At 42.2% G+C, this 24,632-nt stretch overlaps 1 protein-coding gene across 6 annotated transcripts in view; it reads right to left on the reverse strand.

Annotated features, from left to right (window-relative positions):
- Positions 1-253: 253 nt before the first annotated feature.
- ANXA4 (annexin A4) overlaps positions 254-24,632 on the reverse strand; it is a 75,861-nt gene continuing 51,482 nt past the window's right edge. For all 6 annotated transcript variants that reach the window (XM_059405929.1, XM_059405930.1, XM_059405927.1 and 3 more), the window contains 9 exons: positions 22,740-22,853; positions 21,835-21,925; positions 20,391-20,470; positions 18,573-18,629; positions 12,977-13,070; positions 9,134-9,229; positions 8,518-8,576; positions 7,438-7,560; positions 254-1,409 (listed from right to left, as the gene is read on the reverse strand). In XM_059405929.1, coding sequence (XP_059261912.1) covers positions 1,350-1,409; positions 7,438-7,560; positions 8,518-8,576; positions 9,134-9,229; positions 12,977-13,070; positions 18,573-18,629; positions 20,391-20,470; positions 21,835-21,925; positions 22,740-22,793 — 714 coding nt within the window. In that variant the 5' untranslated portion in view covers positions 22,794-22,853 and the 3' untranslated portion in view covers positions 254-1,349. The remainder of the gene's footprint in view (positions 1,410-7,437; positions 7,561-8,517; positions 8,577-9,133; positions 9,230-12,976; positions 13,071-18,572; positions 18,630-20,390; positions 20,471-21,834; positions 21,926-22,739; positions 22,854-24,632) is intronic.

The raw sequence follows: 24,632 nt of genomic DNA on the forward strand, positions 1-24,632 counted from the left end.
AACAAAGAAGACAATTATTCTTACTAAATAAAAATGTTCTATTTAGTAGAACAGAGAGCATCACTCATTTCTGGAGAGAAAATACATTATTTTATACCATTAAGTAGTGTTTGGTATATGTGAACATTAGTTTTATAGCAATAAGTGTACATAAGACTAAATATATTGTTTTTTCTTAATTTGTAGTTTCTAATAGAAACTAAGTGACAAGTGTTTTTAAAGATAGTTGGAAAAGTCAGAGAAAGAATATACCTCATTTTAAAGATAACAGGTTTTATTAAAATTATTTTTCCATGTTGTATACAACTGAACTTTGGAATAAAATCAAGTACAACTTCAGAATAATTCTAGAGTTGAAAGGCACAATGCAAATGTAAATTAGTACAAATCAACAATATTGAAAAATACTTTAAAAATTATTTTTAGCACAAAAAAATTCCTTTAAGTGAAAGTAAATTCAGAATATTACACCCATCACCAAAATAGTACCTAGCTGGACACTTAATTTTTTTTCCATTCATCTTCCAGCTTGATTAAGATATTAACCATGATATTGTGGAATGTTCAGCATTTATATTTGCTAACCACACAAACATGATCTGTATAACCACACTAAGAATTTAATTTGTTCAGACAAGTGGCTGATTTTGGTATACTTCAACCTGGAGAGAGTAAATAATCTTAATATAAGATGTGAGGAAGGAAGTCTCCCATCCAAACTTTCGCAGAGATCAACTAACAGTGCAGATAAAAATCTAAACAAAGGAGAGTATTGGATGTCTTCAAAGTATGACCATGTAAAATAGCAAATTGGATGGATATTCTTATGAGCTAGATGCTAACAATTTCAAATCAAGAAATTACTAGTAGAAATTGCTAGCCTTAGTAATTAAAGGCTTAATTTAGCCAATTAAAGGCTAAAACTAGTCAAGAAATTACTGGCCTTTCAAATACAAAGTATTTGAAAATACTTTGATTTTAAGACAATCTTTCAGTCTTCCACTTTAACAGTTTTTCACCAAAACCATGAAATAAATTTAATACATTCCAATTTCTAAGAAATACAGATGAGGAAGATATCTGTTTAAAAACCATGGAATACATTTTTATTTTTAATTTTAAATCTCCTTTTAGGTTTTATAAGCTTTGAAATGCAAGTATAGCTTTAAAGCATCATAATGAGTAATTATAGATGAATAGTAATATAGTCAGTCTATATCCTAGGAAGCATCTGTAGGCGTTTTAATTGGAAATAAGCATTCTGAGATAATGCTAATAGCAGTGTAGAAAAATGAACTTAAAAGAAGAAATCCAAAGTGCTGGGACTCCTCCTATCCTTGGATTTTATTTTAATCATCTCCTCCACAGAGAATGAGCAGTACCTTCCTGTAGTCTCCAGATGTGTCTCCCTGGGGGCAAGCAAAGCAAAGGTACAGTCAGATACAGGGAATACACAGCTCAGAGTCATCTGTGTTAACTTTTTCAGTCTTGTCTGGCTTTTTCTCAGAGAGGTGTTTTTTAAAAAACAGCATTTGTGGGGCATCTGGGTGGCTCAGTGGGTTGAGCCTCTGCCTTTGGCTCAGGTCATGATCTCAGGGTCCTGGGATTGAGCCCTGAATTGGGCTCAGCAGGGAGCCTGCCTCCCCCCCCCCCTGCCTACTTGTGATCTCTGTCAAATAAATAAAATCTTCAAAAAATATTTTAAAAAAATATTTCATTGCAAAATTAATACATGTTCAATGTAAAGAATAAAGACCTAAAAGAAGGGGTGCCTGGGCGGCTCAGCTGGTTAAGCTTCTGTCTTCAGCTCAGGTTATGATCCCAGGGTCCTGGGATTGAGCCCTGCACTGGGCTCCCTGCTCAGCAAGGAACCCGCTTTTCCCTCTCCCTTTGCCTGTTGCTCTCCCTATTTGTGCTCGCTCTCTGTCAAATAAATAAATAAATAAATAAAATATTTTTTAAAGTTTTAAAAAGACCAAAAAGAAGAACACAAAAATCCGAATTCCACCGTCCAGAGATTACTATTCTTAACAATTTGGTGTGTGCATATCCTTCAGGACTTTTTCCATGTATATAGGTTCCTGTGTGACGGGCCTATAGTGTTCTGTATTCTGCTTTTTTTTTACATAATGCAGACTATTTCTCTATTTTATTAAATATTCTTCTACAACATTATTCTTTAATAGTTAAAAGGAATTCCATCCTATACAGATAAAATAATTTGGTCACCCTCCCCCATTGTTAGGTATTTGCTGTTTCCAGTTTTTCACTACTGTAAATACTGCGGCAATGAGCAATCATGATTAAATTTTTGTGCATTTCTTGATGATCTAGTCAAGATAAATTTTCATAAAATGGATATTACCACATTCATGGTCACGTATTCTCTTAAGCCTTTCAATATGTGTTGGAACATAGACTTCCAGAAAGGTGTCCTAATTTGTACATAAAATTTTTTATGCTCTAATTGATAGATCAATTCTTGTTTGTGCTTCATGGGCACTAGAAAAGAGGGAATCTCGAGGTGGCTGGTTGGGTAGGATAGTTAAGGGTCTCTCAGTTTCCGCTCAGCTCATGATCTCACAGTTGTAAAACTGAGCCCAATCCTGGGCTCTGTGCGCAGCGGGAGTCAGCGTGAGAGTCTTTCTCCCTCTCCCTCTTGCACTCTCTCTCTAAAATAAGTAAATATGGGGCACCTGGATGGCTCAGTGGGTTAAAGCCTCTGCCTTCGGCTCGGGTCATGATCCCAGGGTCCTGGGATTGAGCCCCACATCGGGCTCTCTGCTCCGCAGGGAGCCTGCTTCCTCCTCTCTCTCTCTGCCTGCCTCTCTGTGATCTCTTGTCTGTCAAATAAATAAATAAAATCTTTTAAAAAAATAAGTAAATATATCTGAAGAAGGAAGGAGGAGGAGGGGGAGGAGAAGAAAGGAAGATGGGGTATCTGGGTGGCTCTGTCAGTTAAACTTGTGTGCTCTCTCCCTCTCAAATAAATAAAATCTTAAAAAAAATAAATAAAAGAGGGAATCTCTGTCTATAGGATTCAAAGTTGATATATAAATCTATTGAAATAAATCTTAATATATTCTTCTTTATGCTTTGCCTCATCAATCTGCCAAAGAATAAGGATGTGTTAAACACTATCTGGCATACTATTGACATCAATATCTTCTTTTGGAGCTTCAAATTTCTTATTTATAGATTTGAATGCAATACTTGTTTGACACCTAAAGTTTCATGACAATTTAATTGTTGTTGTGAACAGTTGCCTATCTTAATATAAAGTCATCCATTTTTTCCTATTTAATGCTTTTTCTCCTTAAATTCTTCTTTTTCCTGATAGTATAATCCCTGCTTTCTTTTCTATATTGTCAAATATTATCTGCCTTTACTTTAAGCTGGTTGTCACTGTGGTTTAGTTGTTCCTTATAAACAGCACAGACTAGGATTTTACATTTTTATATAATCTGAGTGCTTATTTATAACTCACATTTTTGTCTTACTTCTGTCATTTTCTTTTTTTAAGACTGTATTTATTTATTTGTTGGAGGGAATGGGAGAGAAAGGGCGCACAAGCGGGGGGAGTAGCAGGTAGAGGGAGAGGCAGAAGCAGGCTCCCTGATGAGCAAAGACCCTAACTCAGGATGGGATCCTAGGACGCTGCCATCATGATCTGAACCCAAGGCAGATGCTTAACCCACTGAGCCACCCAGGCATCCCTGTCATTTTTTCTATTACTGATGTATTTTATGTATCTGTTCTGTATCTTTATGTATCTTCTCACACCTGTTATTAAATGGACAATGTATTCTTTTTTTTTCTTTTTTTTTTTTTAAGATTTTTTTTACTTACCTGACAGAATCACAGTGAAAGAGAACACAAGTGGGGGAGGGGGGAAGGGGGGGAGAGGGAGAGCGGACTTCCTGCTGAGCAGGGAGCCCAACCCAGGACCATGACCTGAGCTGAAGGCAGATGCTCAATGACTGAGTCCCCCAGGCACTCCCAATGTATTCTTTATTTTTAATTTTTTCCAGTGTTGTGTGTGTACACATATATATACATATAATGTAAATATATTTATAGTGATGTTGTCCGAGCCAGTCAATATTTTTGTACCCCGTCATTTTAGTGACTTTATAGTACTATCTTGTATAAATTTTCAATAATTGAGTCATCCCCTATTAGTTAACAAAAATAATAATACATAATAAATTATGTACCATAAGTATATGCCATATAATTTATACAAATATAAACAACAGGGGCATCTGGGTGGCTCAGTGGGTTGAGCCTCTGCCATCAGCTCAGGTCTTGATCTCAGGGTCCTGGGATTGAGCCCCACTTCAGGCTCTCTGCTCAATGGGGAGCCTGTTTCCCCCGTCTTTCTGCCTGCCTCTGCCTACTTGTGATCTCTCTCTGTCAAATAAATTAAAAAAATATTAAAAATACATATATAAACATAAGGTAATATAAATATAAATAATACTATGATAAAATAAAATATTTATTGACTTTTTTCACATTTTGTGAAATGATTTTATTCAGATTTGTTCATGTCTTTTTTATTATGTTAAAATATGTATATCATAAATTTTGCCATTTTAACCACTTAAAGTGTGTAATTCAGTAACACTAATTACATCACATTGTTGTATAACCATCATCACTGTCTATTTCCAAAATCTTTTCATTTCCCCAATTCTGTAACCACTAACCAGTAACCCTCCATTTCCTATCCCCCCCACCCCTGGCAACCTTTAATCTACTTTCTGTCTCTCCGAATTTACCTTTTCTAAATATTTCGTGTAAGTACACAGAATCATACAGTATTTGTCCTCTTTTGTCTGGTTTATTCCACTTAGCATGTTCTGAAGGTTCATCCATGTATCAGAAACTTCATTCCTTTTTATGAATGTATATACCTCATTTTGTATCCATTCATCTGCTGCTGGATACTTAGGTTGTTGCCGCCTTCTGCTCTTATAAATAATGTTTACACTGGTGTAGAAGTATCTGTTAGAGTCTCTGTTTTCATTTCTTTTGAGTATATAGGAGGGAGCAGAATTGCTGGGTCATTTGGTAATTCTAGGTTTAACTGTATTTTTTATGTTTAACTCTTTGAGGAAGTGCCAAACTGTTTTTCACAGTGTCTACACCATTTTACATCCACACCAGCAATGCACAAAGGTTATAGTTTCTCCAAATCCTCTCCAACACTTGTTATTTTCTGTTCTTGTTTTTTAAAATTATAGTCATCCTAATAGGTATTTCATTGTGGTTTTGATTTGCATTTCCCTAATGATTAATGATGTCGGGCATCTTTTCATGTGCTTATTGGCCATTTGTTTATCTTCCTTGGAGAAATGTCTATTCAGTTCCTTTATCATTTTTTTTTTAAAGATTTTATTTATTTATTTGACAGACAGAATTTACAAGTAGGCAGAGAGGCAGGCAGAGAGAGAGAAGGAAGCGGGCTCCCCACTGAGCCGATAGCTCAATGTGGGGCTCAATCCTGGGACCCTGAGCTCATGACCTGAGCCGAAGGCAGAGGCTTTAACCCACTGAGCCATCCAGGCGCCCTCCTTTGTCATTTTTAAATTGGGTTGTTTTTTCGTTGAGTAGTAGGAACACTTTATATATTCTGGATAGTAAACTCTTACTAAATATTGCAAATATCTTCTCCTGGCTTCTGGATTCATGTACTTTTATTCTGTTATTCTGTTTATTCTACTTTTATTCTGTTATTTTCTCTAACGAAATTCCTAAACATGTAATAGCTAAGTAAGAGGTATAGTTTTTGTTTTGTTTTTAACATTTATTGCCAGGGCACCTTGGAGGCTCTGTCATTTAAGGGTCTGACTCTTGATTTTGGTTCAGGTCATGATCTTGGGGTCCTGAGATTAAATGCTCCATCAGGATCTGAGCTCAGCAGGGAGTGTGCTTCTCTCTCTCTCCTTTATGAAGAGCTGCTGCAAATCAGCTACCTACCCCCTGCCCCGACTCATGCACCCATGCTTTCTCTCTCAAATAAACAAATAAATCTTTAAAACAAAAACAACAAACATTTATTGCCAACTTGCTTCCCAGAAAGGTTAGACCACCTTATAGTCCCTCCATAAGACATGGTGAATTTTCCTCAAGCCCTTCTCTTTTTTATTTTATTTTTTAAAATATTTTATTTATTTATTTGACAGGCAGAGATCATAAGTAGGCAGAGACGCAGACAGAGAGAGGAGGATGCAGGCTCCCTGCTGAGCAAAAAGCCCAATGCGGGGCTCAATCCCAGGACCCTGGGATCATGACCTGAGCCAAAGGCAGAGGCTTTAACCCACTGAGCCACCCAGGTGGCCCCTCAAGCCCTTCTCAATGCTGGCTATGATCTGTTTAAACTTTGTTAAGGTATGAAGTGAAAGATGGTGATTTGTTTTCACTTGACATTCACTGTACATTATTGGTATTAAACATTCTATACGTTTATTGTCCATTAGTGTTTCATCTTTCATGAAGTAAGTGCCTGTTTTCTTTTCGGATTTTTCTCCCTTTTCTTTGTGATTTGCAGCAGCTCTTCATAAAGGGATATTAATTCTATATTATATAGTATAAATATTATTTTCTCTTAACTTCCCCTATAGTCATCCTTGAATCTTAGAAGTATTTTACCTACAGCTAGCTATATTTCAGCTCTGCAAACTAAAGTTACCTCATAATTGGTCCAGAAATAGAAACAAGTTCCTAAATGCCTGTATACATAGTAACAAACTCAGCAGCTCAGACCACCTCATAATTATACTCTGCAGGCTATGGGTGGGATTCAGAATATTTAATTCACAGATCAAATCCTGATTTGAAGTTTACTGTGCAGGCAACATCAGCTTCTAGGGAAGTGTGTTCTTGGTTTCATATTCCTAAGGCCCTTCTGGCTTCCTCAGGAAGCAAAATCCCAGTAATGAGGGGTTTTAAGGGATGTGAGTCATTTCTCATCACCCCTAGGCCAGGTCCTGACTCCTGGAAGTCTGCTGCCATTGGGTAAAGAAAGGCAGCAATCCAGGGTAACATGCTTTCCCATATTTTCAGCAGACCTCAGCTGGCCCAGGAGAGAGTTTTGGATGACTGATTTCGTTGTGTCCCTTTCACCGTAAGCAGGTAGACAGGGAAACTGCATTGTTGAAAGTATTCATTAAAATATACTCTTTCTCTGTCTGGAGTCAACATGAAATAATTACTATATTTAGAAGGCAAACATTTCCAGCTTTTAGCCTGGCCGGGATTTAAACATCTGTGTGAAAGGGGAAAAACTGGAAATACCTGAATCGCAGTACCATCTTTAAAGGGGAGGCTATCTGCCAGGGAGTGGCTAAGAAGTGTCTGAATGCCCGGGCTGGACCCCCATTCTTTCCTCAGAGCCTTCCCCTGGCCCGAGGCCGGGCTCCTGTGACCTACCTTGATGAAGGAATACAGAGACTTTCCATAGAGCCTCTTAAAGTTTTCCCGAATGTCCATCATATCAATCTCCGCTCGGGAAACCATAACTCTGATCAGGGTGTCATCATCGGTGCCCAAGCCCTAAGGAAGAAAACAAGATCCATGCTGGTTTCCAGACGGTCTTCTTTGTTAGCTTATCAAGGCAAATCTCTGCGTGGCTCATCCTGGTGATGTCCTACCACAACCTTAGAAAGCGTGTGGAACGCCGCTCCTCACCAGTGTTCAAGGCTTTCCAACGTTCTGTGTTCTGACCAGAGGAGACCCCTCCCTGCCACTAGAGACATAGTCTGCATTCCCAGCCAGCTGCCTTGCCCTGCCTGCCACGATCCCTCCCCCTGAATGTCCCCCTTCCCTCCCCAGCCTCAGCACCCTTCCTCCTGTATGGAAGCCCCTCATGTAAAACTTCCTTGAAGGTCCTGCTCACAGATACCAACTTCTTTACCCTAGTCTTTTCTGATCCTCACCTCCTCAACAAATATGGGGAAAAAATAGTCTCTCTGTATTCCTATACATTTGGGTCCTCAACTACCGTCTTACCTTCTATTTTGTTCTTATCCGTGTTCTGCCCATACCTGCCTTCCCCTTCCTACCTTTTGATCTCTCCTGCACCTCCCATGGTTCCCAGCAAGGGTGTCCGCATAGAGGATACGGCACGGTTAGGAGCCTGGGCTCTGAGCCAGACTGCCAGTGTGTGTATCCCTGCTCTGTTGCGTTGTCACTGAGGACCCTGGGCAAACTGCGCACCTCCCTATGTCTCAGTTTTCTCATCTGTAAAATGGGGGTTAATAATAGTACCTGCCCCACACAGCTGCGATAGGCATAAAATTAATCCACGTGTATACAGCATAGGAATAGTGATCATGTTATAAGTACTCAATAATTATTACCTAGTATTTCTATTAACAGGCACTCAGTGAAGTATTTGATGAACTGAGTATCTCAGGCTTTTGGTTAATTTGTGTAGGAAACATAAGTAAACATGAAGGTAGACACAAGACATGCTGAAGTCATTCAGATGCTAAAAATAAGGCCATTTACCTTCATAGATTTATAAAGCCTTTCAGCAAAATATGCAGATTTGTTCCTCATGCACTTTACTGTTAAGAGATTAAAAAAGGAAATAGCAAAATTACAAATAAAATCTATGAGAAAAAAATGACAGTTGTTCCTTCTGTTTCTACAAGGTATGAAATTAATATCTCCCCATTGCTTTGTCGGAAAAATTTTAGCCAAACAATGTCTTATTAACACAGGCCATGGAAAAATAATTAATAAAGTAATTAATTGGAGAAATAATAAAGGCAATTAAAGCAAAAGGCAGCATACAGTTTAAAAATGATTACTATTCTGAAACTCTTATTAGTTCTAATCATTCATAGACTTGAAAAATGCAGCTACTATAGGGTTATCTTTCCAGTATACTGAGATATAAAGGCACAGAGGATATAAAATATAGAAAACTATATAACAGAGTAACAATCAGAACACATGTAATACTTCTTGTTTAAAATTCTGGATCTTATTATGGGTGATTTCAACTTTTTTTTTTTTTAATCCCTGAAACCAAAAAACTGTATCTCCATGACAACAAACTGGTAAGAAGGAAAGTCTATAAACGTTTGTTTCTCTGCTCCCCACCCCATGACCAGCTTACCTATGGCCAGAAGAGCATCTTCAAAACTACCAGATGTTTCAGACTTAATACTCTGCTCAATATCCTTCTGAGATATCCTTTTGTATTCATCAAACACTACAAACAGTAATAGAGTGGAATTATAAATAATAAAAAAAAGAATACAGGGAACTAAAATTTATGGAGAGAATAAGCATCTTTCTAGAGCTCGCTCTTTATTCTTTGGCATATATCAGGAGGCAATTAATTATCAATGTTAGTGAGAACCGGGAGGCATATGGCAAGTGGAATGGACAAAGGAATATTGTGTCTCTTGGAGGGTATCAGGCAAGCCCTTTCCCTTATTTGGGACCTCACTTTCTCACACATATAATAGTGATAATGTCTGGAGAGATTTGCTTTCTTTTCTCATTGTTCCCTTTAATAAGCAGACCATGTCTTTCTGTAATTTTGGCCTTGGCAATCCCCTGCATGTTCGTCTTCCTTTTGGCTCATCAAAACTAGAGCAATTTAACCCTTTTAACTGTTGAATCACATTTGGTAACGAACAGTTGCATCTTTTAATAGACTGTAACATAATTTTTTTTTTACTTTTTGCCAAGTATTTTTTTTTTTAAAAGATTTTTTTAATTTTTATTTATTTGACAGAACACAAGTAGGCAGAGAGGCAGGCAGAGAGAGAGGAGGAAGCAGGCTCCCTGCTGAGCAGAGAGCCCGATGCGGGACTCGATCCCAGGACCCTGAGATCATGACCTGAGCCGAAGGCAGCGGCTCAACCCACTGAGCCACCCAGGCGCCCTTGCCAAGTATTTTTTAATGTGATAAACTTTTTTTTTTTTTGGCAGACAGAGATCACAAATAGGCAGAGAGGCAGGCAGAGAGAGAGAGAGAGGAAGCAGGTTCCCCGCTGAGCAGAGAGCCTGATTCGGGGCTCGATCCCAGGACCCTGAGACCACGACCTGAGCCGAAGGCAGAGGCTTTAACCCACTGAGCCATCCAGGTGCCCCTTGTTTTATCTTCTTAACATTAATTCTTTGGGGGTGCCGTCCCAGGCCCCATCAGGGTGATTCTCACAGGGCTGTCAATCCAGGGACACCCTGCCTCTCAACACAGACCATAAGCTCTACGAAGTGAGTGGAAAGTTCACTGGACCAGAACCAGTCTCACCCTCCTGGGGAAGGTCAAAAGCAGTGCGTCATCTTTCACCTTAGCCAATGTAAGAATCACCTGGGAAACCTGTGAAACTTCCTGGATGTCACTTTCAGGGAATCAGAGTCAGCCAATCTGAAGTAGGGGTTCAAGAACCAGCATTTTCAATGAAGACCAGACTTTGGAAACTCTGCCTTACAAATAAAATATGTGGGGGCACCTGGATGGCTCAGTGGGTTAAAGCCTCTGCCTTCGGCTCAGGTCATGATCCCAGGGTCCTGGGATTGAGCCCCGCGTGGGGCTCTCTGCTCCGCAGGGAGCCTGCTTCCTCCCCTCTCTCTCTCTGCCTGCCTCTCTGCCTACGTGTGATTTCTCTCTCTCTGTCAAATAAATAAAATCTTAAATAAATAAATAAATAATAAATCAATCAATTAATTAATTAATTAAATATGTGACTCCCTTCCACTAAGATCCCTAGATCTGCCTTGATTTCTGTACTTCCTGGAAATGTTCAGGTCTCCCTTCAATTCAATGAGTCACCAATATTTTCCATTTTCCTTCTTGTCCCATTCTGTATTATTTCTTCTTCTTACTGAAGTTGGGAGTCTGCATCTACTGCTTAGAATCAAAAGATCTAATTGATACATTTTCTAAGCCTCAGTTTTCTTCTCTGTGAAATGGTATAGATACTGGCTGCTCCAATGAGATGTTGCGACAAACAATGCTTATAATATGCTTAGCACTGGGGGTCCCTGGATGGCTCAGTTCATTAAGTCTCTGCCTTTGGCTCAGGTCATGATCCCAGAGTCTTGGGATTGAGCCCCACATTCAGGCTTCCTGCTCAGTGGGGAGCCTGCTTCTCCCTCTGCCTGCTGCTCCCCCTTGTTTGTGCTTGTTCTCTCTCCCTGTCAAATAAAAAAGAAAAATCTTTAATATTCTTAGCACTGTACTAGAAGATAACAAATAAAACCCTAGTTATTTGAATCCTCACTATTATTGTTGGTTGCTAAGAAAATTATGAAGTTTTATTTATACAAATAGTACTTAGATTTTCTTCCAGCGGTGTATAAGTAGATATTTTACAACGTCCCGACAACTGACTTGTGCCTAGAAGTGAAAATGGTTAGGTATTTGCATGTTTTGAGGACCTGTAGTTCTTGGAAAATACCACCAGGGGGAGATTTATGTAATAAGTCATCTGGCAAGGAAGGGAAGGCCAAAGAAATAGGGAGCTGAGTCAGAAGGTGGTGCATTTGACGGTAGCCCATGACATTTATTAACAGGTGTGATCACCTATTTTTAGTCACTGTGGAATATCTGAAGTAGCTACAACTTCCAAATGTGCTGTAATTTTCAATTACTTTATGTCTTCAATTTACCAAACTTATTCTTCCAAAATTTCCCATGGGTTTGGTAAATTGTGTGTGATTATAAGGCATGGTGGGTTTATAAAATTATGATGCAACACAAAGACCTAAAGAGCTTACATACAAGATGAAATATCTTATTAAACCCTTATTGCTGTTTACAAGAAGAAAATAAACCTGACGACAAATGCGCTACAATTTTTCCCCCATAGAAGTTAAAAGCACATTACAAAGACTAAGCATTATCAGAAGCAAATTAGGAACATTACACATAGGAAATAAAATTTGAAATTATCCACTATTTATTTTATGCAACATACTCCCTAAAGAAATCACTTCTATTAGCTTTCAACTTGGATATTAACTAGGAATAAATGTCAACCAACAACTTTATTTTATTGCTCACTGATGTACTGAAGATTTCTTTGTATGTAATTAAAATTAAATGGGGCTGCTTTAGAAAAAGGACTGACCCGTGAAGGTTGGTTTCCTACAAATAGAAATGCCAAACTTCTTTTTTTTAATATATATATTTTTCTTTATTTGATAGACAGAGATCACAAGTAGGCAGGGAGGCAGGCAGAGAGAGGAGGGGAAGCAGGCTCCCTGCTGAGCAGAGAGCCTGATGTGGGGCTCAATCCCAGGACTGTGGGATCATGACCTGAGCCAAAGGCAGAGGCTTTAACCCAGTGAGCCCCCCAGGTGCCCCAGAAATGCCAAACTTCTAAGAATGTGTTGTGTATCTGGTAATTTTTCATAATTAATCTTTTAGCAGGCATCTGGGGAGTTCAGTGGGTTAAGGGTCTGCCTTCAGCTCAGGTCATGATCAAGTACTGGGAATCCCTGCTCAGTGGGGGGTCTGCTTCTCTCTGTCTCTTTCCTCTGCCTTTCCCCCTGCTCCTCCCCCTCATTTGTCTTCTCTCTCCCTCTCAAATAAATAAATGGAATCTTTAAAAAAAGAAAAAAGAGGGCGCCTGGGTGGCTCAGTGGGTTAGGCCGCTGCCTTCAGCTCAGGTCATGATCTCAGGGTCCTGGGATCGAGTCCCGCATCGGGCTCTCTGCTCAGCAGGGAGCCTGCTTCCTCCTCTCTCTCTCTGCCTGCCTCTCTGCCTACTTGTGATCTCTCTGTGTCAAATAAATAAATAAATAAATCTTAAAAAAAAAAAAAAAAAAAAGAAATTGGCCTTCATGCACATTGTTTCACTCATGCATTTCCAAGTAAAACATCTAAGACAATTCAGTACAATCTGTTCTTTGTACAAATAAAGGGGGAGAATTCTCAATTAATTATGGACAATACAATTTTCATCATCTTTCAGTTTCTTTGAAGATGAGGCAAGCGCCTTACCATGCAACAGATGATTTCGGTTCCGGGAACAGAGAACAGTTAGAAATTTCACCTCATCTGTCCCCCATTTCTTCTCTCCAGCCTCATACAGGTCCTGAAGCCAAACAAAGCAAAAGCTTAAAACCATCACAGAGAAGGTGCCAGGAAACATGCAAATATTTCCGGAACATCAAAGAGCTGAGCTGGCTTTGTTTTATTTTGCTGGTGATGGGTGGGGAAGTGCTGCTTGTGGTTAGTAGCGATGACTCAAGATTTTTCCTTAGGTATAAAAGTAATGGGACCATGGGGTGCCTGGATGGCCCAGTCGGTTAAGCATCTGATTCCTAATTTCAGCTCAGGTCATGATCTCAGGGTCTTGAAACTGAGCCTGGCCTCAGCTCTATGCTGGGCGTGGAGCATGCTTAAGATTCTCTCTTTCTTAAGTGGGTAGAAGAATAAATGAAACAAGATGGGATTGGGAGGGAGACAAACCATAAGTGACTCTTAATCTCACAACAAACTGAGGGTTGCCGGGGGGAGGGGGTTTGGGAGAAGGGGGTGGTATTATGGACATTGGGGAGGGTATGTGATTTGGTGAGTGCTGTGAAGTGTGTAAACCTGGTGATTCACAGACCTGTACCCCTGGGGATAAAAATATATGTTTATAAAAAATAAAAAATTAAAAAAAAAAAAAAAAAAAAAAAAAAAGATTCTCTCTTTCCCTCTGACCCTTCCAGCCCCCAACCCCCGAAAAAAGACTAATGGGAGAGTCAGAGCAAGCACCAGCAGCTCCCAGTATAGGGCTAAGTGGTTCTATCTTTTTTTTTTTTTTTTAAAGATTTAAAAGTAACTGCTTATAGTCCTTTTTTTCTGTAACCGCTTATTCCAAACGGGTAGGAGTATAAGAAATTCTGGTTGCTTTAACTCTGTGATTGACAAATCAAAACTATTACTCATATCACCTCACTACTATTTCAAAACGAAACAGCAAGTGTTGGCGAGGATGTAGAGAAACTGGAACACTGTGCAGTTGATGAGAATGGAGAATGATGAGCTACTACCGGAAACAGTAGGGCTGTTCCTGGAAAAGTTAAAAATAGAACTACCATAGGATCTAATGACACTACTCCTGAGTATACAGCCAAAAGAACGGAGACCAGATCGTATAGAGTTACCTGTGCACGTGTTCATAGCAGCAGTATTCACAAGGGCCAAAAGGTAGAAACAACCCAAACTGTCCACTGACATATGAATGGAGAAGCAAAATGTGGGTGAACGCGTGCCACGGAATTCTGTGCAGCCTGACAAAGGGCTGGAATTCTGACACATGCTGCACCATGGGCGAACCTTGAGGACAGTATGCTAAGCGAAATAAGCCAGTTACATAACACAAATACTTTGATTAACTTATTATGAGGCGTCTAGAGAGATCAAACTCTAGAAACAGGAAGCTGAACTGTGGTTGTCAACGGCTGGGGGGGAGAGGAGAAATGAGGAGTTGTTTAATGGGTACAGAGTTTCAGTTCTGCAAGGTGAGAAAGTTCTGGAGATGGGCCGCACAAGAATGTGCACAGAGTTAACACTACCGACCTGTACACTGAAAAGTGGTGAAGACAGCAAATTTTATGTTACGTGCATGCTGTTAAAACAGATGTCTTTAAGGCTCTACTGTTTATCTAGAATCTGCAGCTGGTTTGTTAAATTTCTCAAAATGCCCTTATTTGACACATCTTATTACTCCCTGTGGGCTCACCTCCATCTATCTCCTCATTCTTCGCTTCTTTGTCTCATTTCCTCCCTGCTTTAGAGTCCATTCACAGAACCATGGAATTTTATTTATTTATTTATTTATTTAATTTTATTTTTTTAAAGATTTTATTTATTTATCAGAGAGAGAGAGGGGGAGAGAGCGTGCACAGGCAGACAGAACGGCAGGCAGAGGCAGAGGGAGAAGCAGGCTCCCTGCTGAGAAAGGAACCCCGATGTGGGACTTGATCCCAGAACGCTGGGATCATGACCTGAGCCGAAGGCAGCTGCTTAACCAACTGAGCCACCCAGGCGTCCCGAACCATGGAATTTTAAAGCTCGGAGGACACAAAGGCTTCATGTAAGCTGTCAAGTAATAAACTGCAAAATTCAGATTTCCATCGAAGACCATTTCTCGTGAGTTCCTCTCACTCTATTTATCTCGTCTGGCTCTTCATTTGGCTCCATGCTCATCTGTTGTTTTCTCGCTTTTTATTTTTTAGCTGTTGTTTAATTGAAATCTGTTTTTCTTTCAATCTGAAATCTGTCTCTTCCTTACAGTGTGGCCCTGTCTGCCTCCCTTCCTGCTTCTGTGTCTTCGTGGGCCACATGGTGTTTGGGCTGAGGCATTTGTGGCTTTTCATTCTTAAAAGACGAGCAGCCTATCTGGATGTGGTTTTTTCCTCCAGAACAAGGTGAGTGGAGTCTTCCTGGAATTCCTCATGTTCTATTTGGATGGATTTCAAGCAGGAGCTCCAGTACCTCTTCCACAAGGGCAGCCGAGACACAGGAGTTCCTTGAGGAACGTCTTCCTGTTTGCATGAAGCCACTGTGCCTGCTTCCCCAGCTTGGGATTGTGGGGGTGGGGAGGGGGTCAGCCCCTTTTCTGGGGGCAGAAATGTCCTTCTGGAGTCATTGGCCCAGGTTCACTGCCCATCTGGCATTTTAATGGCCCTCCTCCATAGTTTCCAATGTTGCTGCAGATCCCCCCCCCCTTTTTTTTTATATTTGCTGTTATTTTTTTCTTTTCAGAAGAAGGGAATCAAAATGTGCCACCTAGCCAAAGCCCTCAAGGGCATTTTTAATGTAGTTTTAATATATCACAGGTTTCTTTCTAAAGTGGGAATTCAGAGGGCTCCTGATTAGGTCCTTTGGTGCAAGTTTCATCCCAAAGACAGATACAATTGGATTTGTTGGATAACAGCCTCTGTATTTTAAGATTTCTACTTTCGATACATAACCATTACCTAATTCCAACTGCCCTGGTCATTCTTCTCATCTCAAACTCCTTTACTTTCCTCCGTCAGAATCAAGCCGTAGCCCCCAGTGTTTGCAAACACTCCCCTTGCTGCTGAGACAAGTCACAGAGCAAAGACTGACAAGGTTTTCCTCCTGTTTTATCCTTAGAAGAGCTGAAATCTCAGCAGCAGTTGTTCTTAAATCCCTCACCTCTTGGTAAGACTTGAAAGGATTCAGAAAAACCTTCTCTGAGCTCTGCTCCCTCTGTCCAACTTCCCCAGACCAAACTTATTTGGAAACCCCTTTTCATCCTGATCACTCCCAAGGGGAACTGCTCCTTGGACAACCCCACCCACAAAACATTTGTTCATGGAATTGCATGGTTTTAAAAAATCAGACAGACCTGGATTCCAAGAGCCCAATTCCACCAGCTATGTGATCTGGGACAAGTTATTATGCCTTTTCATCGGTTTCTTTTTTTGTTTTAATTTTTAATCTTTATTAACATATAATGTATTATTAGCCCCAGGGGTACAGGTCTGTGAATCTCCAGGTTTACACACTTCACAGCACTCACCATAGCACATACCCTCCCCAACGTCCATAACCCAACCACCCTCCCCGCCCCCCCCAACCCTCAGTTTATTTTGTGAGATTAAGAGTCTCTAATGGTATGTCTCCCTCCCGATCCCATCTTGTTTCATTTTTTCCTTCCCTACCTCCTGAGTCCCCCACGTTACCTCTCACATTCTTCCTATAAGGAAAATCATATGATAATTGTTTTTCTCTGATTGACTTATTTCACTCAGCATAATACCCTCTAGTTCCCTCCATGTCATTGCAAAAGGCAAGAGTTCATTTCTTTTGATGGCTGCATAGTATTCCATTGTGTATATATATCACCTCTTCTTTATATCCATTCATCTGTTGATGGACATCTAGGTTCTTTCCATAGTTTGGCTACTGTGGACATTGTTGTTATAAACATTCGGGTGCATGTGCCCCTTCAGATCACTACATTCGTATCTTTAGGGTAAATACCCAGTAGTGCGATTGCTGGGTCATAGGGTAGCTCTATTTTCAACTTTTTGAGGAATCTCCATGCTGTTTTCCAGAGTGGTTGCACCAACTTGCATTCCCACCAACAGTGTAGGAGGGTTCCCCTTTCTCCGCATCCTCACCAATATCTGACATTTCCTGACTTGTTAATTTTAGCCATTCTGACTGATGTGAGGTGGTATGTCATTGTGGTTTTGATTTGTATTTTCCTGTATTTGCATCGGTTTCTTAATCTCTAAAGCATAAGAAGTAATAGTATCTACTTCACCGATGTGTTATAAGGAAAAAGCATGAGGTAGTTAATGCAATGCCTGGCACCTAGGAGACCCACCAGCAAATGATGGTGGGTATTCACCTGGGCTATGAAGTCGCCCTCCAACATATCCAAAAATGCTGTCTTTGAGGTAGCTGAAATTCACATAAGCATCCAGGAGTTCCAGCAGCACCTCCTTCCTCAAAGCTTCTGGATTAAAGGCAATTTCCTATTTCTCCAGTGTGGAATGGGCCTCTCTGTGTCCTGAGAACTCTTATGACATTTTTACCCCTCTCCCTTCTTGTGAAAGCAACAGGTTCTTTCCCACAGAAGCCCTAGGGTTCATACCTCACATACCTAATGGGACCAACCCTTCCCTGTGGTTGTGTATTGATTAAGAGTACAGGGTCTAGATCCAAATTGCCCAGGTTCATATCCTAGTTCTGCCATGTGAACTTAAGCAAGGAACTGGACTTCTGTAAGCCTCAATTCCCTCGTCCATAAAAAGCGGATAGCAGTACTTGGGTCGTAGGGTTATTGCAGGATTCATACTTTAGGTCAACAGCTCTCAACAGTGTTTGGTACCTGGCAAGGCCCTGTTTTTTATTAGCTATTGTAATTAGTGTTATCTGGCCACAGTAAATCGGGGGTTGGTCCCAGGACAGCCATCAGTGGGCTGATACTAGGGAAACATCCGTCTCTTGGGATTTGCCCAATAGGGTACACACTGTGCCAAGCTGTTTTATACAGGTTCTATCAAATGTTCTCTCTGGGAAAGTAAAAATGCAAGGTAAATAAAGCACAGGCAGGTCCCTTCACCTCCAAGTGATTCGGAAGACATTCCATGGTTCTCTGGGGTGGCCATACCATGGTCCCAATGTCAAGAACCCAGGGATATTATATAATGATGCCCTGCATCACCCCAAGCCCCAGGTATATTTCTGCAAGAAATTTCTGCTATTAAAGGTCATCTGGGGGGCCTGGGTGGGTCAGTCAATTAAGGGTCTGCCTTTGGCTCAGGTCATGATCCTGGTATCCTGAGATAGAGCCCTGCGTCCGGCTACTTGCTCTGTGGGGAGTCTGTTTCTCCCTCCCCGACTCCCTCTGCTGCTCTCCCTGCTCATGCTCTCTCTCACTCAAATAAATGAAATCTTAAAAAAAAAAAATAAAAAGGTCATCTGTGGGAATTTCTCCCCCCACCCCCACCCCAGAGAACATATCCCAGCTTGTCCAACAATATACACTGAAATGTAAGAGGGGGTCCACCAAATAAGGCCTTACCGGCAAAAGAAAAAAGAGAGAAACTGCAGTTCTACTGACCTGAGCATCCTGTCTCATGAGAGCATCATCCAGGTAATTTCCTTCGTCCCTGCCACCCTGAGAAAACCAAAGAGAATGAGACAGTATCCATGAAGATTGGGTGGGGGGAGGGGCACTGTCAAGACAGAACGGCTGGAACCCAAGGACATGGTAGGGTAGACGGAATGCCAACAGGGGTCCCAGTTCCAGCCTAGGGAGGGATAACAGATGTCCTCTGAATGCACCTCCATTATTCCTATGGCCCTAATCTGTGCATAGATAGCATTACCAACCAGAGAGCCAGCAGTTCCTGCATGCTGTGTGGGTGTCTCTGCCGGAAGAAGGGGGAAGGACGACCCACCTGCTGACCGCCCCCTCTCCTGCTGTCTCCTCCCCTATTTCCTTCCCTGTGCCTCGTCCTACCACTCCTGTGTCTTCCTGGCTGACCAAAGCCTTCCTAACTGACTCATCTCCATTGATCAGTTCTGCCAAACAGGGGCTGGGAATGGAAGAGAATTAGAACAGAAGCGAAGCCTGTAGTGGGGCTTAAGGAGCAGGTGAAAATGCCCCAACCCTCACTGACACCGGGTTCCGGGGAGGGCGGGGTAAAGGCCTGGAGGAATGCTAACCAGCCACAAAACAGGCAACTTTCCTCCGGTTTGTGAGCCTTTTTTTATCTGTCAGGCTGTCTCAATATTCTATGGTCTAGGCATGGCTTGGCAGAATGCTAAATCTGGCAGGCAAAGAAAAAATGGGTAGGAAGTAAGAAAAGCAGGCTGGCATTTTAAACTATCAGAGACAGGGGACAGGTGGGGTTAGAGATGATTCCCAGGGTCCGACTTTGTTGGACAGGCAGGTCAGGAAGGTGAGCTGGTTTGGGGCGGGGGGAGGGAATGGAGTTCAGGTTTAGGTTAGGAGGCCCGATTTGAGGAAGCACCTTAAAAAGCAGTGAGAAATCAGAGTCTTACACTCAGGAAGGAGGTTGGGATAAAGACAAAATTGGGAAGTCACGTGAAATATCTCATGTACGCATTTGCTATTTGCTGACGCCCCTGCTCCCACACTGACCCAGTCCTGCTTTATTTCTCATCTGGAATAGTGAAGTAACTTCCTACCAGACCTCCCAGCTTCCAGTTCAGCTGACCTTACACATCACGATTTATGTTACTCTTCTGAAAATGCAATTCACTCCCGTGTTCCCAAACCTTCAGTGGCTCCCTAGTGCTCTCCCAACAAGGGATTCCAGTTCATCCTTCCACCTGGCTCCTAGAATTACTGCCAATTGCTCAGTCATTTGTTCCCTGAACACACCCCACACCCTGTGTTTCCTGCCTCCTTGCCTTTCTCTGGCTGTTCTTGCCTGTGATGCCCCCACCTACACCCCAGCAAGCCCCCAGGTCCTCTGCGAACAGGCACCTCTGTCACAAAGGTTCTTCTCTGTTTCTGCGACCAGACTCTGTCCTTGAACCTTCCTTTAACTCTATTCCTCTCCATGTGTACTCTTCCTGACTTTATTACGGCAACCTGTATACCTGATATATTCCTTTATGACAATATGAACTCGTAAAGCCTAGAAGCTGTCTCAATGCACTGAGCAGTAAGGATATCTGGCATGTATTAGGTACTGGGATATATACATTTAAATAACTGGGCATGCATGACTACCCAGAGTCTCTAAAAGAAAGATGAAAACAAACGACAGGCCCAACAGCAACACCTGGGCAATGTTCCCGTTTGGGAGGACGAAAGGATGGGAAAGTCTGGAAAAGAGGATCCAGGGTGAGCTCTCCAGCAGAACTGAACCCCTGTCAGAAGCAGCTCACAAAGGGAGCAACTCACAGCGGACAGAGACACCAGCACCCTCTGGAACATGAACGAAGTGTCAGAGCGAATGTCATCTTCAAGGCTCCGCCCGTATTCTGCAAAGAGAACAGAATGAGCTGCATGAGAACAGAGTCCTGCCCAGCCCTGTGTCCTGCTCCAGGGCCCTCTGCACCCCCAACCCCACACAGGATTAGCCAGCTTGCTAAAGCAGCTCCTCATGACGGTTTTCACCCTGCACACACTTCTGCCAAAACTGAACTCTGATAAGATGGTCAAGGTTAAGTTTAGGTTGTCATTATGGAGGAAGCAAAGCTGTTTCTGTTCCTTAACATGGGAGGTCGAGGAAGACTACGGCTGTAACCCTCCCTCTAGGTTCCTACTGTCAGGACTCTGTTCTCACCATGGTTCCCAGTGACACAAAGAAGGGGGACGGTTGAAAGGAAAATGGAGCAGAGTTTCTGAAACTATGTCTGGGGACCATCAGGGGACCGTCAGGCCCAAATTTCCAGCACGTGCCTTCTCTGCCTGGGTGCTCCTTCGAGAGTTACCCCAGAGATCCTCTAACTCTTCACAGCCTCTCGGGGTTAGAAAACCTACATTCAGCAGACGTGGGGATCTCAGTGCTTGGGCCAAGCTCCCAAGGTCTAGCATCTCCTGCTCTGAAATCTTACCAAAAAACTCTTACTGTTTTGTTTTCTTTCTACCAGAGCAGTGCATATTCGCTATGGGAAACTTAGGGAAAAACAAATAAGTAAAATGAAGGAGGGAAAAAAAAACACACCTACAAAACTCCACCATAATGAATTTCATGAAATTTACTAATAGCCTTCCACAGACAATTTGGGGACTACCTATCACTCCACTGTGTGGGTATACCGCAGTTTGCTTAGCCAATCTGCCGTTGCTGGACATTTTTAGCTATATGAACAAGATCAAATAAGAACTGTAGGCTAAACCTTTGTGCATTTTTAAAATCGCCTTAGGACAAAAAGGCATATATTAACGGCTCTTCATAAAGCACTACCCTCTGGAGATTTTTAAGAGGGCAGGAGATGTCCATCTTACTGAGATGGCTGGAGGGCATAGAGTCCCGTCTGGAGGGAGGAAGTTGGGCTAGACAGCCCCTCCAAGCTGTTCCCTGGGATGCTAAGATTCAGCTGTCCCACCACTTTTGCACAAACACATTTGATTCTCTGCTTGGTAATAAGGAGCAACCTTCCAACTTCCCAGGTCGTAAAACGCTACACTGGGTGGCTTCCGTGGAGTGGCATCTTCACCAGAAAAGTCTGGAGAAGCCAAGAGACTCTCATCTCCCTAGACAGGGATATGCCTGGAACCAAGGGTCCCTCATGGTCAGCATCACTGTACGAGGAGAGTTTGGCCAGCAGGTAATGACCTGCTGCTAGTTTACTTCTCAAATCACAGTGAAACCTCGGGGGCCACGAAGGACACTACATACGAAGCTGGTAGGTCTGGTTTATGCGTCGAATCTCCTCGGGTGTCCGGGAGGCCAGGATCTCAATCAGGCAGCCCTCATCCGTGCCAGCTCCCTGCACACGAAACCCAGAGGAGAGGCAGTTAGGAGCCAGTTCACAACGCTGGATCCCAGACATGGAGGCATATATACCTAGGAATCCGCAGAGAATTAAGACAACCCACCAGGTTCTAGCAATTCAGGATTTGCTCATTTTTGATTGTCCTGCCCAAATTCCAAAGTGTTTACCGTAGTTGTTTCTAGTAATAACAAATATTTATAGGCTGTTGTTATTGTGCCAGATTATGGACAGTGTCTACCCTCTGGGGATTAATCTCTCCTTGACTTCTGTACTTTTCCTTTGAAGGGCAGAATCTGCTGGCAAAGACTGTTAACCTCTTTGCTTTCCTGGAACCTTCCATGAGGCTGTTTATACGGACATGGTTAGGGAGGGCAACTGTATTGGAATTTCATAGCTGGCCATTCAAAACTGGCAGACCCAGGACTAGGGCACAGTGGGCCCAGCACCGAGGGAGGCCAAGAACCTTTTCTGACAGTTCGGAGCCTCCAGCAGACCCAGAGGCCCCAATGCATTGGCCATAAAGTTTCATACCGCAGAAGCAGCTAACACGACAAAGTTCCTAGAGCTGCACTACAGACACAACTATCACCACTCCCTAGGGAGCCCCAGGAAAGAGCAAATGATCGGCTGCATCACTTTGTCGAAAACAGCTCTTAAGTGACAACTGCCGTAAGGTAATGTCACATTTTCTCATTGTCCTCAAGGAGGGGAATCTCTCTCCTGTGCCTCACCCTCCCCACTCTCACAAGGCTTTTGTCACTTTCTTGGGGAAGCTGGTCAGCGGCTGCAGGACAGGAGGGACACATACCTTCATGGCCCTTCGCAGTTCCTGCACGTCGTACAGCACGGTGGGCATCATCATTCCCACGATCACCCGCTCGAAGTTGCCACTCAGTTCTGACTTCAGGTCGTCTACCAGGTCCTGCAAAGCAAGCAGGGGGCTCTGTGTAACCACCATGCTAACTTAAACCAGCCACTCTCAAAGCGTGGGCCCAGGATGCCTGGGGTCTCCAGACCCCTCTGTGGGGCCTGCAAGAGCGGAGCTCACTTCACGGTAACAGGAAGCCAGTATCTGCCTTTTCGCTGTCATTCTCTCACAGTTGTACAGTGGAGTATTGCAACGGCTACTGGACACATCTACACTTCCACAATTATGTTAAAAGGCTTTTATTTATTTATTTTTAAAGATTTTATTTATTGGGGCGCCTGGGTGGCTCAGTGGGTTAAGCCTCTGCCTTCGGCTCAGGTCATGATCTCAGGGTCCTGGGATCAAGCCTCGCATCGGGCTCTCTGCTCTGCAGGGAGCCTGCTTCCTCCTCTCTCTCTGCCTGCCTCCCTGCCTACTTGTGATCTCTCTCTCTCTGTCAAATAAATAAATAAATAAATTTTTAAACAAGATTTTATTTATTTATTTGACAGACAAAGATCACAAGTAGGCAGAGAGAGAGAGGAGGAAGCAGGGAAGCAGGCTCCCTGCGGAGCAGAGAGCCAGATGCAGGGCTCGATCCCAGGACCATGGATCCCAGGACCATGGGATCATGACCTGAGCTGAAGGCAGAGGCTTTAACCCACTGAGCCACCCAGGCGCCCCTTGTTAAAAGGCTTTTTAAATGCCCTCTTTCCGGGGCGCCTGGGTGGCTCAGTGGGTTAAGCCGCTGCCTTCGGCTCAGGTCATGATCTCAGGGTCCTGGGATCGAGTCCCACATCGGGCTCTTTGCTCAGCAGGAAGCCTGCTTCCTCCTCTCTCTCTCTCTCTGCCTGCCTTTCTGCCTACTTGTGATCTCTCTCTGTCAAATAAATAAATAAAATCTTTAAAAAAAAAAAAATAAATGCCCTCTTTCCAACTCTGTATCTGTACAAGAACGGATTTTCTTCCTATACTTCAACCAGAACCACGCATCACTACAAACAATGCAGAAACAGAGAATCTGACAATCCTCCATTAAGCCAGGCATTTAAGAACTTTGCAAAATGTGGAACAATGCCAATTTTCTTGCTACATGTTTTTGTCTTGGAATATACAGCTATTTTTCATAAAAGTCTTACTTATATTAACATGTAATATATTTTGTTTTTTAAATAAGTTAACTTATGTATTTTTAGATGCCTCAGTTTTAATTTCTAATATGGCAAATCTCAATAGATATAATCCACAAGAACAAAAAAGTCCTCAGTACGTTAAGAGTGTAAAAGAGGGGAGCCCCTGGGTGGTTTAGTGGGTTAAGCCTCTGCCTTCAGCTCAGGTCATGATCTCAGGGTCCTGGGATGGAGCCCTACATCGGGCTCTCTGCTCAGCAGGGAGCTTGCTTCCCCTCCCTCTCTACCTGCCTCTCTGCCTACTTGTGATCTCTCCCTCTCTGTCAAATAAAAAAATAACACATTAAAAAAAAAAAGAGTGTAAAAGGGTCTTGAGATCAAAAAGTTTGTATACACTGACTTAAATGTATTCACTCAGCCATGTACTTTGAATACATTTCCAAGTTTATAATCACCTGTGACATTTTTAACGGCTGCTAAAATTTCTTTATGTAGATGGAATATAAATTCTTTCATCGGTCCCGTTTCTATTTCTGTACCATTATGTATACATGCATTTAGCTGTATCTTTGTGATCATCCACGATTATTTCTTAAGACTCAATTCCTAAAAAGAAATGTAATTCTAAAATTCTAAAAATGTTTATTCACATCCTCTCCTAGAA

Source organism: Mustela nigripes, chromosome 7 (assembly GCF_022355385.1).
Source record: "Mustela nigripes isolate SB6536 chromosome 7, MUSNIG.SB6536, whole genome shotgun sequence".
Lineage (NCBI taxonomy): Eukaryota > Metazoa > Chordata > Mammalia > Carnivora > Mustelidae > Mustela > Mustela nigripes.